Source organism: Gavialis gangeticus, unplaced genomic scaffold (assembly GCF_001723915.1).
Source record: "Gavialis gangeticus isolate Ggan-Ray unplaced genomic scaffold, GavGan_comp1, whole genome shotgun sequence".
In the NCBI taxonomy this organism is placed as follows: domain Eukaryota; kingdom Metazoa; phylum Chordata; order Crocodylia; family Gavialidae; genus Gavialis; species Gavialis gangeticus.
In genome coordinates, this window is record NW_017729030.1 from 8,132,894 (window position 1) to 8,148,426 (window position 15,533).

Below are 15,533 nucleotides of genomic sequence, written 5' to 3' on the forward strand. Positions count from 1 at the left end.
GCAGATTGAGGCCCCCGCGGTGAGGGAGGGAGTGGGGCTGGGGCTGGGGCTGGGGTAGGCGCTGCCCAGCCAGGGCAGAACATAGGATGGAGCCATGGCTCATGCTGGGGGGAGGGGCTCCCACTGCTGCACGCACACTGGGAGGGCGTAGGGTGGAAGGGGGTGTGTGCTCCAGATCTCTGCAGGGCAAGGTGAGCTGCAGCTGTGGGTTGGGTCAGGGTGGCACTGGCTCTTTCTGGTGGGGGCTGGGCCAGCTCCACTCTGGGTGGGCGGCTGGTGGCGGTAGGAAGGGGGCTGGGGGGGGCTACAGTCCCTTCCTGGGGCTGCTGTCACCCACCCCAAGCACAGCCTGGCCCAGCCCCTGCTCGGAAGAGCCTGGCGCAGCCTTAGCCTCAACCCACAGCTGCAGCCTGCCTGCCCCACGCAGATCCAGGCTGCATCCCTCCCCACAAGCCCTCCTAGGGTGTGCACAGTAGCGGGAGCCATCCCCTTCCCCTGCCCCTGCCCTCCCCGCCAGACAAGCTGTGGCTCTGTCCTGTGCACTGCTCAGGCTGGGCAGCACCTGCCCCAGCCCCAGCCGCACTCCCTCCTTCACTGCAGGGGCCTTAATGGGCCCCTCCATGCCCCTTCCTTTGACGGATGGCCGGACATGAAGCCTGCAGCGTGGTGAAGCAGGCGTACCTGGGAAGTGGCAGCCTGAGGGGCAGGGCCGCTGCCACCATCCATTAATCCATGGTCCCATGCACCACTTTCCTGCGCCCCATCCCCACCCAGTGTGTGGTGGCGGTGTGGGGAGCTTGCACCCAGTGGCTGCCCCCCACCATCTATACCCTCAGTGTTGTTGCTATGTGCTGGGACGGGGGGGGAGGGAGGGAGGGGTGCTGATGGTGGGCTGTATGCGAAGCCAGCAGCACGGAGAAGTGGAGATATTTGGGCGCAGGAAAACAGCGTGGTGTGATGGATGGCAGCAGTGGCTCCATCCCCCGTGCTGCTGCTTCATGGGTACCCCTGCTTCTCTGTGCTGCTGGTTTCATGTTTGGCAAGCCATCAGCAACCCCACCCTGCTCCCTGGCCAACCGGCTGCAAAGTGTATAGATGGGGGCAGTGGCTGGGTACAAGTTCCCCACACTGCCAACTTTGTGTCTGGGCATCTATCAGCACCCACCCCCACCCACCAAAAGGGGTACCCTGCTTAAAAAAAGTTTCATAGTTTCAAAGTTGGTAGGGTCAGAAGGGACCTGAGCAGATCATCAAGTCCAACCCCTTGCCATGGCAGGAAAGAATGCTGGGGGTCAAATGACCCCGGCAAGGTGCCTCCTTTTGAAGACCCCCAGGGTAGGGGCGAGCACCACTTCCCTTGGAAGTTGGTTCCAGATCCTAGCTGCCCTGACTATGAAGTAGTGCCTCCTGATGTCTAGCCTGAATCTACTCTCTGTCAACTTATGGCCATTGTTCCTTGTTACTCCCAGTAGTGCTCGAGGGAACAGGGACTCTCCCATTGCCTGCTGCTCTCCCTTGGCCAGTTTATAGACGGCCACCAGATCCCCCCTCAGCCTTCTCTTGTGGAGGCTGAACAGGTTCAGGTCCCTTAGCATTTCCTTGTAGGGCCTGCCCTGCTGTCCCCTGATCATGGGAGTGGTCCTCCTCTGCACCTTCTTGATGTTGTCCACATCCTTCCTGAAGTGTGGCGCCCAAAACTGGACGCAGCACTCCAACTGTGGCCTGACCAATGTCATATAGAGGGGGAGGATCACCTCCTTGAAAACCTCTGCCTTAGTTTTTTCAGAGTTTGTTTTCTATGTTTGTTCAAGTGTGCCCAGTCTTCGAGAATTCCTGGCAATAGATGTACTAGGGGTGGCAGGGTGAGTGTAAGGCATGGGAGGGAGCTGTGGCTCATCCAGGAGGCACGGGGTGGGGCAGCTCTCACTGTTGTGTTTACTGTGGGAGGGGCATGCGCCCCTCAGATCTGCATAGAGAGGGGCAGACTACAGCTGTGGGCTAGGGCCAGAGCTGTGCCAGGCTTTTCCCAGCAGGGGCTGGGCTGGGTTGCACTTGGGGCAGGCAGCAGCAGTGCTGGGAAGAGGCTATGAGGGGGGCTGCCTGAAATTCACCCCCAACCCTGCCTCCCAGTGCCACCACTGCCCGCCCCACCCCAAGCGCAGACCAGCCTAGCCCTTGATGGGAAGAGTTCAGTTCAGCCCTGGCCCAACCCACAGCTGCAGCCTGCCCCGCCCCGCCCCGCCCTGTGCAGGTCCAAGGCCCCAGCTCCTCCCTGTGCCCTCCCGGGGTGTGTGCAGCAGCTGGAGTTGCACCCCCCAGATGAGCTGCAGTGCCGTCCTGCACCCCTCCTTGGCTGGGCAGCACCTGCCCCAGCCTTTCACCGCAAGGGTCTTGATCTGCCCCACTATGTCCCTTCCCTCCCCCCTCCCCATCCACCACAACTGATTTACCAGCTGCACACAGCTTTCTAAGCTGCTGGGCTGTGCTCCTCATTGCCTATTTGCTGCACTGCAGCTGTGCTCATGCACGGGGTGTTTATTGGCCACATTGTTGGCCACATCAGGCCGATTTCTGATACAGGCAGTTCTTTATATAATAAAGGGCTTAGTCTATCTTTCTGTCTGTTTGTAATGCTCCTGGAGCACTCTGATTGGTCAGTGAAACCAATCAGAGTGCAGCGTGCCACCATGATGGTGGTGACGGAGGGGACAGAGCGGGGGCAAAAGGGCTGGGGAGCAGGTATCAAAAGGGCTGGGAGACCTCCATGTCTTAGTAGGGAACTCATGGACCTCCTGAATCTGAAAAGAGAAGCTTATAAGGGATGGAAGTTGGGAACTACCACTAAGGAGAATTACACAGCACTGGCCCACACCTGTAGGGAGTGGGCCAGAAAAGCCAAGGTGGAAACCAAACTAAAACTGGCTACATGAATCAAGGACAATAAAAAGTCCTTCAAATATGTGGGAAGTCGGGGGGGGGCGACGGGACAATGCACCATAGGACCCTTGTGGAACCAAGTGGGGCAGCTGACAACCAACACCCAGGAGAAAGCTAATCTCCTCAACAATTACCTTGTGTCAGTTTTCCACCAGCCCAAGGGTGATAGGATGCAGGACTACCAGGGTAAGGACAATCACATGCCTATAACTGGCGAAGATCTTGTGATGGAACAGCTTGAGAAGCTGGACATCCACAAGTCAGCTGGCCCAGATGGAATGCACCCAAGTGCTGCAAGAGTTGGCTGACATCACAGCATGACCAATGACAAGGATATCTGAGAACTCATGGCACTCAGGAGAGGTTCCTGAAGATTGGAACAGGGCCAATGTGGTGCCTAGCTTCAAGAAAGGAAGATCCAGGGAACTACAGGCCAATCAGTTTGACCTCAATCCCTGAAAAGATCTTGGAAAAAGTAATCAAAGAAACCATCAACAACAGGTTAACAGAAGACAACGTTCTGAGAGAGCGCCAACATGGCTTCATTGCAAGTAGGTTTTGCCTGACCAACCTCATTCCTTCTATGACCAGGTGATGCATCACCTGGACAAAGCAGAAGAGGTTGATGTCATATATTTAGATATCAAGTCAAAAAAGCCTTTGACTTAGTTTCCCATGATGTCCTCATGGTAAAATTGGGGAACTGCAGCCTCGACAACCTTATGGTCCGATGGCTGCAGAACTGGCTCTGTGGTCAGACTCAGAGAGTGCTGGTCGATGGAACTGAGTCAACATGGCGCATGGTGATCAGCGGCGTCCCCCAGGGCTCAGTACTTGGACCAGTACTCTTTACTATATTCATAAATGATTTGGATTCAGGTGTCAGAAGTGGGCTGGCTAAGTTTGCAGACAACACCAAATTATAGGGAAGTACGGTCACGCTAGAGGACAGGTTGACAATTCAGGCCAACCTGGACTGGCTCATAAGGTGGGTGAATCAAAACCCGATGACATTCAACAGAGAAATGCAAGGTGCTCCACCTCAGAAGAAAAAAACCCACGTCATACTTATAGGCTCGGTAGTGCTACACTCACTAGCACCATGACTGAAAGAGACTTGGGGGTCATGATTGACCACAAGATGAATATGAGCCCCCGATGTGATGCTGCAGCTGGCAAAGCAAATAAAACTCTGGCATCTTGAGCAAGACCCAAGAAGTCATCCTCCCGCTTTACTCAACATTGGTGAGGCCGCAGCTGAAGTACTGCATCCAATTCTTGGCTCCACACTTGAGAGAGGATGTGGAGAAGCTTGAGGGAGTCCAGAGGAGAGCCACATGCATGATTAGAGGTCAAGAGAACAGGCCTTATGAGAGGCTGATTGGTATGGGACTCCTCAGCCTGGAGAAGTGATAGCTCAGGGGTGACTTGGTGGCAGCCTATAAGTATATAAGGGATGTGCAACAGGAACTGCGAGAACATCTATTCACCAGGGTACCTGAAGGGAAGACAAGGTCTAATGATCACAAACTGCTGGAAGACTGTTTTAAACTGGACATAAGGAAAAACTTCTTCACTGTCCAAGTCTCCAGAGTCTGGAATAGATTCCCTCCAGAAGTGGTACAAACACCTATTCTGGATACCTTTACGAAACGCTTGGATGCTTATCTTGCTGGAGTGATCTGAGAGGTCATCCCATTAGTTATGCTACTGTTCCCTAAAGATCATACACTCATTGCAGCAGTGACTGACTGATCTTGTGTGCCTCTATTGTGATTAGTACAATGAAGTCCTGATTCCAAGAACCCTTGATAGCCATTGGAAACAGGCCTTCATATCATTGCAATGGCAATAACATAATTGTACTTAAACTAGGAAACTGCAAAGTTCTATTTGATATCAGCACCAGAAAAATTGTCAGCTTCTTCCTATCAGTGTTCTGAATATATTGTCTCTTGTTGGCAATGTGGTTGGCCTTCTTCACAAATGTAAATCTGCTTTTCTAGCTCACTGTAGGAAAAAATCCCAGTATTCCCATGTTAAGGGAACAACTGAAGTAAATTACTTTGAGGTAGCACTAATACATGTTTCCTTACTAAAACCAACAATTATTCTCATGGAAAACCTCTAGGATTTATGAAACATGGTTAAAAAGTAAGAGGTTTCAATTTTAACATGCACTAAATATAAGAATAGAATTGTGAAAAGCAGAAAAGCATTTTGTTTCATTTAGCAAAAGAAATATTGACATACTAAATGGCAAATCTCCATCATTTGCACTGCTATCCATTAAATTACATTTAAAGGCATTAATCAATAAACCCAATCATCAGAAAAATTAGCATTAGAGATACCATTCATAATACAGTTTGACCCTCTTTTATTTATGGAACTTCACAGAAATATTCAAAGGCATCAAATTATGTCTTTGGGGAACAATAGCATAACTAATGGGATGCCTAACTGAGGGCAGAAGGTGCAAAAATAGTAGCTGCCAGTCAGATCTGCACCCCAGTCGCCAGGCATATAGTTAGTGTAGGTAGCTAAAACTCAGGAGTTAGACCTATACTTAAGTCCCTTGCTTAATTAGTGCCCTGAGCAAAGGGAAGTTCACTAGGGGGTTGCCTGGAAACTCTCTCACCTTCCTTCACTGTAAGCTTAGTGAGTGGAAGCAAGAAAAAGGGAACCTTTCAGGACCAGGGAGCAGTGAACAGGATAACTTACAGGTGACTTTGTTAGGGAAGGCCTGCTTGGATAAAGGGGCAGTGTAACAGGGGCTCAGGCAGAACCCCTGTTACTAGGGAAACCCAGGACACGGGTAAATAGGAGACCCGGGACACAGCGGTAGGGGGTCTGGCACACTGGGAGAGGATGAGGGTGATTATGGCCACCACCACATGTAAAAGGAAGAGCCAGAGACCAAGCAGTCACCCTCGGGGCACTGGAGAGGAAGAGAGCGGTTTGACACGGGGCTGACGGAGCAATGGAAGACACTGCGCGCAGGGGCACAGGAGGCTGACGTCAGACTGGTGAGGTCGGGGATACTCACTCAGGGGGCAGTAGATGGCAGGCGGCTGGCAAGATCCTTGAGAGATTGGGAATACTACCCTGGAGAAAAGACCCCAGAGACAACCGGCTCCCGATCAGAATGGCAGAGAGGCAGCTGCAATTGGGAGAGGATCAATAGGGAAGCTGCAATCATCCAAGCAGCTGAATAGCCACTTCCACACTTATGAGGCAATTAGCGCTGTCTGCTACACTGTATTAACTCCAATAAAGACAGGCACTTGGTAGAGCTAACACCTGGGTGGTCTGGTACTTCTCACCCCCTCCCCTCAGGGATTAACATCCTATCTTTTACCATCTCCTTAGTTGTGGCAGGTGAGTCCTGAGGGGAAAAGGAGCGGGTAGTTGACAACCACCTACAGGCTAGAAGAGAGAGGCGGCAGATTAAAAGTCTCAGAGAAATGGTTAGAGGACATCACAATGCCAGAGCCACTGGCACTGCCAGCTCTTTCTCTTTTTGCACTTGTGAAGTCGCTGTCTGGGCAGGACCACTCACTGTCAAGGCTTCCACCCAAGTCCTGGTTTGGCACTGTGGAGATTGCAGCTTGCAGGTTCCTTCCAGTGACAGCCAGGTGGGGGACTGTCTGAGATGTAAGCAGTGCCTCCTGGTGGTGTCCCTCAGGGAGCAGACAAGAGAGCTACAGGAGGAGGTGGCAAACCTCAAAAGCATCCTCAGCCACAAGGATTTCATTGATTCAAGCTGGAGGAGACCTCTAGGACTCCAGAGGAAGGCCTTCCAGAGGCAGTGCTAGAGAAGGAAAAGGACATAGACTCCTAAGAAGGTGGATGCTGGTGAACTTGGCAGCAAGCAGAAGTCTTCATCTTCATCTCCAGCAGTTTGCCTGAAGAACAGATACAGAGCCCTAGCAACAGAGGAAGAAGAGAATTGGTGGAAGAGGCCAGGCATCCCCAAGTTGGGAGGATCGAGACCAGGGGTGATCCTGAGCAGATCAAAAGTGACTACCGGGCTCTGAGTGCAATGGTGAAGGGCACAAGGGCTCAGGTGGTGTTCTCACCGATCCTTCTGGTCAAGAAGGAGTTGGGCAGGAGCAGCTGCATCCTGCAGATCAGTGCATGGCTGTGCAAACAGTGTTGCCTGCAGGGCTTTGGCTTCTTTGACCATGGGATGTTGTTCCAAGAAGGATTGCTAGGAAGAGATGGGATCCACTGGACAAAGAGAAGGAAGAGCATCTTTGCAGACAAGCTGACTAACCTACTGAGGAGGGGTTTAAACTAGGTTCCCCGTGGGATGGAGACCAGCTAGTTACCTCAGGTGTCTGCACACGAATGCACAGAGCCTGGGAAACAAGCAGGAAGAATTGAAAGTCCTTGGATAGTCCCAGAACTATGATGTGATCGGAACAACAGAGACTTAGTGGAACAGCTCATGTAACTGGAGCACTGTTATAGGTAAGTACAAACTGTTCAGGAAGGACAGGCAGAGGAGAAGAGGAGGAGTTGCCCTTTATGTAAAAGAGCCACATGAGTGCTCAGAGCTGCAATATAAAACTGGAGATAGGCCTGCTGAAAGTCTCTGGGTTCCATCAGAAAGGAAAGCAACACGGGTGATGTTGTGGTAGGGGTTCCCAACCCCTTTTAGGTAGGCTATAGACCAGGGATTCCTAGCCTTATTAGATCGTAGACTGGCAGACTGTGGACCAGAAATGACTGTGAACCAGTCCACAGACTGGAAGCAACTGTGCACTAGCAAACTGAGGACCGGCAAACTGCAGTCCAGAAGTGACCGTTCGCAGCCCGGGGGTTGGGAACCTCTGCTATAGACCACCAGACCAGGAGGATGAGGTGGATGAGGTTTTTTTCAAACAACTAATGAAGGTTTCTCAATTATAGGCCATGGTTTTCATGGGGGACTTCTATCACCCTGACATCTGATGGGAGATCAATACAGCAGTGTGCAAGCAATCCAGGAAGTTTTGCAGGAGTATTGATGATAACTTCCTGGTACAAATGTTGGAGAGACCAACTAGGGGCCATGCTCTTTTTAATCTGCTGCTCACAAACATGGAAGTGGTGGGGAAGGTAGTAGGGGATGGCAAATTGGGCAGCAGTGACCACGAGATTACTGAGTTCAGGATCTTCAAGGAAGGATGGAAGGAGAGGGGGAGAGTAAGAACCCTGGACTTCAGAAAAGCAGACTTTGACTAACTCAGAGAACTGATGGGCAAGTTGCCTGGGAGGCCAGTCTGAAGGGAAAAGGAGTCCAGGAGAGCTGGTTGTATTTTAAAGAAACCGTAGGGCACAGGAACAAACCATCCCAATGTGCAGAAAGACTAGCAAGTACCGCAGAAGACTAGCTTGACTTAGCAGGGAACTCTTCAGTAAGCTAAAACACAAAATGATGCTTACAAGTGGAAACTTGGACAAATGACTAGGGAGGCATATAAAAGTATTGCTCAGGCATGCTGGGATGAAATCAGGAAGGCCAAACTGTAATTGAAGTTGCAACTAGCAAGGGATGTTAAGGGTAACAAGAAGGGTTTCTACAAGTATGTCAGCAACAAGAGGAAGATGAGAGAAAGTGTGGGTCTCTTACTTGAATGGGACAGGTAACTTAGTGACAGAGGATGCAGGAAAGGGTGAAGTGCTCAATACCTTTTTCACCTTGGTCTTCACATGCAAGGTCTGCTCCCAGACTACTGCACCTGGCAGCACAGTTTAGGGAGGAGGTGCTCAGCCAACGGTGGTGACAGAACAGGTTAGGGATTATTTAGAAAAGCTGGACATATACAAGTCCATGGGCCTGGGTGGAATGCACCCAAGGGTGCTGAGGGAGTTGGCTGATGTGACTGCAGAGCCATTGGCTATCATCTTTGAAAACTCATGGCTATGAGAGGTCCCAGATGATTGGAAAAGGGCAAACATAGTGCCCGTATTTAAAAAAGGGGAAAAAGGGAGGATCCAAGGAACTATAGACCAGTCAGCCTCACCTCAGTCCCTGGAAAAATTATGAAGCAGATCATAAAGAATCCATTTCTAAGCACTTCAAGGAGAAGAAGGTGATTAGGAACAGTCAGCATGGATTTACAAAGGGTAAGTTATGCCTGACCAACCTAATGAGTCTTCTGTGATGAGTTGACTGGCTCTGTGAATGCAGGAAGAGCAGTGGATGTGATATACCTTTACTTCAGCAAGGCTTTTGATACAGTTTTCCACAACATTCTCACAAGCAAGCTATGGGATTACAGGTTGGATGAGTAAAGTGGATAGAAAAGATGAGTGAAGTAGATAGAAAACTGACTGGGTCATCAGGCTCAGAGGCTAGTTATCAATTGTTCTCGGTTTAATTGGCAGCTGATCTTAAGTGGAGTGCCCCAGGGGTAAGTCCTGGAGCCATTTTTCTTCAATACCTTCATCAACAACATGGAAGATAGGATGGAATTCACCCTTAGCAAGTTTGGAGTACACTGGAGGGTAGGGTTAGGATTCAGAGAGACCTCAGCAAACAGGAGGATTGAACCAGAAGAAATCTCATGAAGCCCAACAAAGACAAGTGCAAAGTCCTGCACTTAGGACAGAACAATCCCATGCATTGGTACAGGCTGGGGGCTGACTGGCTAAGTAGCAGCTCTGCAGGAAAGGACCTGGGGGTACACAATAAGCTGAATATGAGCCAATAGTGTGCCCTTGTCACCAAGAAGGCTAACACTGGGCTGTATTAGCAGGAACATTTTCAGCAGATGGAGAGAAATGATGGTCAGACCACATCTGGAGTACTGTGTCCAGTTTGGGGACAGAAAGGTTGTGGACAAATTGGAAGGAGTCCAGCAGACCAAATACATTGCTTTTTTCCTCTCTCAAAAACAATGTAATTCTCTCTGTAATTTAAAAATATTACTGCTTTACAGAGACAGAAGAAAGATTTATAGAATGGAATTAATTTTTGGTCAATGAATGGTCATAGAATGGAATTAATTTTTACTGATACTGTTTGTAGGATCTTAATTACTGATTGTCCTAGAATAGGTTTGTTTAAGATTGTGGGATAGTTTGAAACTTTGCAAATTGGTGCTTTATTTTTAATGACACTAAGTCTAATTCATTTAAATATAAATGAAAAATTCTGTTTGTTATGTTTTCAATGCACGAAAAGTAAGTCAGGTGCTTTTCAAATATGAAGACATGTTCTCTGTCCTTAACAGCTGCACTTGAAAGAGCTAGTGAATAAAAAAATGTTTTTTTCAAATGTATTAAGACCATTTTGTTGTAGGAAAAGATTCAAGACCATTTTAAATGGGCCTTTTAAACACATTAGTTGTCACTGTATGATGAGACAGTGCTCTACCTATATGCCATAAATTGTACTCTTGAGGTTTCTCTTTGACAATATGTCCTTCTTGTATCTTTTCTCAATAATGCTGAGAAATGTTTAATACAATTATTAAATAGTAGAAAGCTATTTAAGGGATTGTCTAGTAACGTTTTAAGAAAAACTAAAAGCATGGAACTAGATAACAACTTACAGGGTCTTCTTTGGTCCCCAGTCCATCATAATGCATCACACCAAGTTGATACATAGCTTGAAAATCTGTGTCTTTGATTTTTTCAAATTGTATGAATGCATCGGCATACCATCCCTGAAGAAGGCACAATAAGCAAAATAATCAAGTATTTGGAATTAAATAGCAGCTGAATTTAGCAGTATATAGCCATTTAAATTTTTTCAAATGTGAATATTTCCTTAGTAAAGAAGGAAAAAAATATTTTAGCAGAAGAAAGGCTGAAAGGAACAAAAGAATGTATATCATAAAGAAGTCACTAAAATCAGCTTCCACAATTGAAATAGGGTAAGTCAAAAGTAGAAAATTATTTTATTAGAAGGGAATGCTTAAAACTTCCAAACAAGCTTTGTTAGTTAATATAAAAAACTGCATACAAATGACAATGATAACATAAGACTATGGTCATAGAAATAAACGGGTAGTCTAACAAAATCCAAGGGGCTACTACTATCTGAGCAAGACAGAAACATGCAGAAGATATTAGCTGATGTGTTCATTTCTTCCTAAGGCCTCAAATTACATATCTATCCTTATTCAACAAAGCATGTAAAGCAAGCTATTTTATTCCGCTGCCTTTTGAGTTATCAATTACAGAGCTAAACTCACAGTTAATTTTAAACACATGCTCATGTGTTTCAATAAAAAAAACAACTTATGCAAGGACTTATGTGCATGCTAAAATGGTTTGCTGAAGTATAACAGCAGGAGTTGACAACCTTTGGCTTGCAGGCTCAATTTAGCCCATGAGCCACTGAATCTGGCATATAGTGCCATTGGATCTGGCCTATGCAATCAGGGGAAGCCTTGGCCACAGAAGGCTTTACCTGTGCCATGGCCGGGTGACAGGGAGAAGTGACAGAAGCAGCAGTGGCCAGGTCCTAGTGCTGCCTTTCCTTGGACCCAAGATGGGTCATTCTGGCCTTCTCTCTGGAAAGGTTGCCAACTGTTATTGTATGGCATAAGGCAGCATCTTGCAGAGATGACACTAACTGTGCATGTGATTGCTCTGGAAGTCAGCACTATACAAAGGCCAACATGATCTACACTGAAGTAACTAGCCCACATGTAGCACCATGCTACTGCCATAAGAGTCCTTCTGGTTCTGGAGCCAGCATGCCCAGAACTACTGTGGAAAATCTCTACGTGGTGGTACCTTGCACCACAGACATACCCTATAGTAGAAAGAGGTAGTTAGCCATATTAGTTCCAAGTCAGGCAAAAGTCAGGACAGGGTGGCATTTTAGAAACAGGTGCCATTGCCCTGTCTTTTGCTGGGCATGCCTTAAGAGTTGGATCTCTTCCCACATAGCCACTGTATGACTTTATCTTCACTGACACAATGGTGTTTTTTTGTTACACAAATATAACAACCAGGTAAGTGATACAAGGCACATGCAGCATTTACCAAGAGTACGCTAGTAATGTTAGCACCACAAAATTTTGTACCACAAAATTCAGATCACCCCTACTCAGGGCTGACCTCATCTGTTTACCTTCACGGTAAAATTAAAATGTCTTGTCTCCTCTGTTTCTTTACCAATGAATAACTAAAAGGCAAGTAGCTTCTTGGACTTTGTTTGAACTTTTCAGAAAGAAAATATTTAAATTTCTACTTCAATGATGGAGGAAGAAAGCTATTTTAAAATACAAAGTAAACTTGTTATAATATAAACTATTTCACTGAAGACCCTGGCATCCTGTTTTTAAAGTGTTGCTTAATTTATTAGAAATTGGAAAAGGCCCTAATGAAATAGAATAGCATACTAAAAAAAGGGTATTCATTATATTTCTTCTTAATTTTTTTAATTTTTTTTCAATCTTCCACTGGTGACAACAGTATTAAGCATCAGGAATTTAGAACTCAACAGCTGATCAACATTTGGTCAAACAGCCTTACGTAGCAAAATACTTTATACTAATATTACCCTGTACCCACCACCATCAAGCTAAATCTGTTTCTTGGAAATGGTCCCAATAAAACAGCTGTCCTGAGTAGGTGATTGTGGGCTGTTGCTGTTGAGGAGTTTTGAGGATTTTTTTAATAATTGGAAGTAACATTTTGCACCTTCCCAGCATGTGTATCAGAAAAATAAAGGTGGAAGATGCAAGGCCCTTAAAACATTCCATTTCATTTTAGTGAGCTGGATCACACAATGAATATGTAGTATGTACAACAGCACATAAAACTACAAAAATTTTAAGAACTCTTAAAAATCTTAACTAAATGTAAACTATAAAACCACAAAGATGAACTTTGATGTGTCTAGAAGTGAAGATACAGTCAGAAACTGCTGTTAGGACTATATGCTAATACAGGGCTGTCCAACTTCTGAGTGGCTGGGGGCAAAGTGCCACATTGGCTACCCTGCATGGTGGACCCCTCAGTCCAACTACACGGAGCCAGTACCCCCATGCTGTACATCATCTCCAGGTCCTCCAAACTCCCTGGCTGCAGGATCCCTCAGCCCTGTGAGCTAGGCCACTGTCCTGTGTCTAGGGGCAGGAGCAGCAAATGGAAACTAAAGGTAAGAGCAGGAACCCAGCACCAGCAGCAGCAGGAGAGTGATGTGGAAGCAGAATGTGGACCAGGAGCCTGAGGGCTGCTGGGGGCTACCCTGGGGGGCAGCATGCAGCCTGTGGGCTGCCAGTTGGACAACCCTGCATTAATACACAAATGAGTATCTAACTTCTATATAGGCAGGAACAGACTGATTTTCTTGAAGGGTCCAATCCCACTGAGATTAACATTTTTACCACTAAAAGGAGGACTGGCCGAGAAAAAACTATGATAAAGGACTTATACCTGCCCTCAGTACAGTCGGTGAAACTCATGTCACTATCTAAAGCAGGGGCTGACAACCCATGGAGCCATGTAGCATATGTCCAATGGCTCCAGCCTGTGAAGCCATTTCATCCAGTCTGCAGATGTGGGTCTTTGGCAAGAGTTATCTTCCTGTGCCACCATGGGGGAAAAGTTCTAGTTGCAGGTGAATCTCCCTGTGCTGCCATGGAGAAAAGTACTGGAAGCAGCTGAGGCCTAGCACCAACCCATCCACCCACTTCTGATCCAAACTGGGTCACCGGCCTGCAGCCTAAAAAAGGTTGCTAACTGCTGGACTAGTGTGCCCAAAACATTCAGTTCAGATTAATAAATGTGCAACAGATAGATAGTATCTGTATGTTTAGATGTCCCCACTGTCTCCCTCTTTTTGATTTTTCATTGTTTCTTGTAGGGAATCATGCTTCATACAGTTACTAATCAATTTTTACTGCTTTTATGTTACTTTCTATATCCTCCCATGGAGCACTTTCTAGTGTTAATATTTCCCCTTGAGATTGTATTGAAAAATATCAGTTTAAAATGTTTTCTTAAAAAAAAAGAAAAAAGCATTAAACTACAACCTCTTCAAAGTACAGCTGCCCTTTTAGGAAATATGCCAGGGGGTCTCCATCTTTTATCCTCTTTGCCAACAGCTCCTCTGCCTTCTTAAACAAAGCAGTATGGCTATACATTTCTGTCAAAATAAATTAATATAGTTTTTTTCAAAACAGGACAACTGGATTGCTATTGTAAGTATATTCACAAACTGATGTTATAAAAGCTCCTTTTTTACTACCTGATACAGTTCTCTCTTTGTTGCATGTTCCAAAGACTCTGTTAAAATAGATAAATTTTATATAGAGGAGGAAAAAAAATCTAAAATAAAGATTGTTACACTTTTGGAATGGTTTTGTTTGCCACTAAAACAGCTCTATGTATTTGTATGATTGGATTCTGATCGCAGTTGCAGTAGTACTATTCATACAAATAATAATTTATCTTATTAATATGCATGGTAATGTTAATATTTCATACAGTTCAATATCTAAGTTAAACAATAGAAGTTATGAACTTAATAATGACACAATTATTTGAAAAACCTAAAGCCAAGCCGGGGAGTAGCAGCTAAAGCCCTGACCTTGCAAATATGTTGCATAATGCTCCACACAAGCACTAGTGTCTAGCTATGTATGATAACTTGCAGGATGGGGAGCTTAAATAGGCTTCTCCTACAATCAGTGATAAAAAAAACTTCCTGGGATTTGCATCAGTGGAAGGAGCTGGTTTCTTTCATACCCAGTGAACTAAGTTTGTCCAGGATTCAGAACATTGACAGGGAGCAAGAACTCCTGGGATGATACTTTCAGAATCTAATATTAGAGTTTTAGAAGTTGAAGTGTCCCTGGCAGTCAATGAGATTTAAACTCCTAAATTCCATTTCAAAAAGGATTTAGAACTGTATTCTCAAAGGTCTGTCAAAGGCATGAGCTGGATCAATGCTGCATCAATCGGAGTCAGCTGCCTATATCGCTTGAGCACTTCTAAATATCTTATTGGGCGCTTATAAACCTAAAGGCCAGATCTTCAGAACTATTTAGACACCTTTCAAAAATGTATTTTTCATTTCCACTGCCCAATTCCTCAATGATTTCCTATGAACCTGCCATGTGCTATGCCAGTTCAGTGGGTACCAACCTTTTTAGCTGGCATGCCACAAAGTAAGTGTCACACAATGTGTCTGAGTGCTACTCTGATCCTCTTCCCCTGCTCCATCTACCACTCTTTCTGCTCCCTACCTGAACTGCTGCTCTGCTTCCTGCTCCTTCTGATCTGCTTCTCTACTTTCTGCTTCCTATGCTGTGCCCCCTGCTCCATCTGCTGGTCTGCCTTCTGCTCCTTGCCCTGTGCTCTGGCTGATCTTCTGCTCCCTGCCCTTCGCCCCCTGCCCAACCTGCTGTTCTGCTTCCTGCCTGATCTGCTGCTCTGTTTTCAGCTCCCTGCCCTATGCCCCCTGCCTGAGCTGCTATTCTGCTTTTTGCTCCCTGTCCTGTGCTCCCAGCTTGATCTGCTTCCCCCCCCCCCGCTCCCTGTTCTGTGCCTCCTTGATTGGCTGCTCTGCCTCCTGCCTTGCGCTTCCCTTCGGATCTGCTGCTCTCCTTTCTGCCTCCCTGCCCCGGTCACTCGCAGAG

The 15,533-nt window shown here is 46.6% G+C and overlaps 1 protein-coding gene across 2 annotated transcripts in view; it reads right to left on the reverse strand.

The window, feature by feature from the left end:
• The window catches only part of LRP2BP (LRP2 binding protein), a 27,583-nt gene extending 12,436 nt beyond the window's left edge, over positions 1-15,147 (reverse strand). The window contains exons 1-3 of one of the 2 annotated variants that reach the window (XM_019521918.1): positions 14,641-15,147; positions 13,926-14,038; positions 10,485-10,598 (exon numbers count right to left, since the gene is read on the reverse strand). In XM_019521918.1, the coding sequence (XP_019377463.1) occupies positions 10,485-10,598; positions 13,926-14,036 (225 nt within the window). In that variant the 5' untranslated portion in view covers positions 14,037-14,038; positions 14,641-15,147. The remainder of the gene's footprint in view (positions 1-10,484; positions 10,599-13,925; positions 14,039-14,640) is intronic. The other variant, XM_019521919.1, reaches the window with a different exon arrangement.
• Between the last annotated feature and the right edge of the window lie 386 nt (positions 15,148-15,533).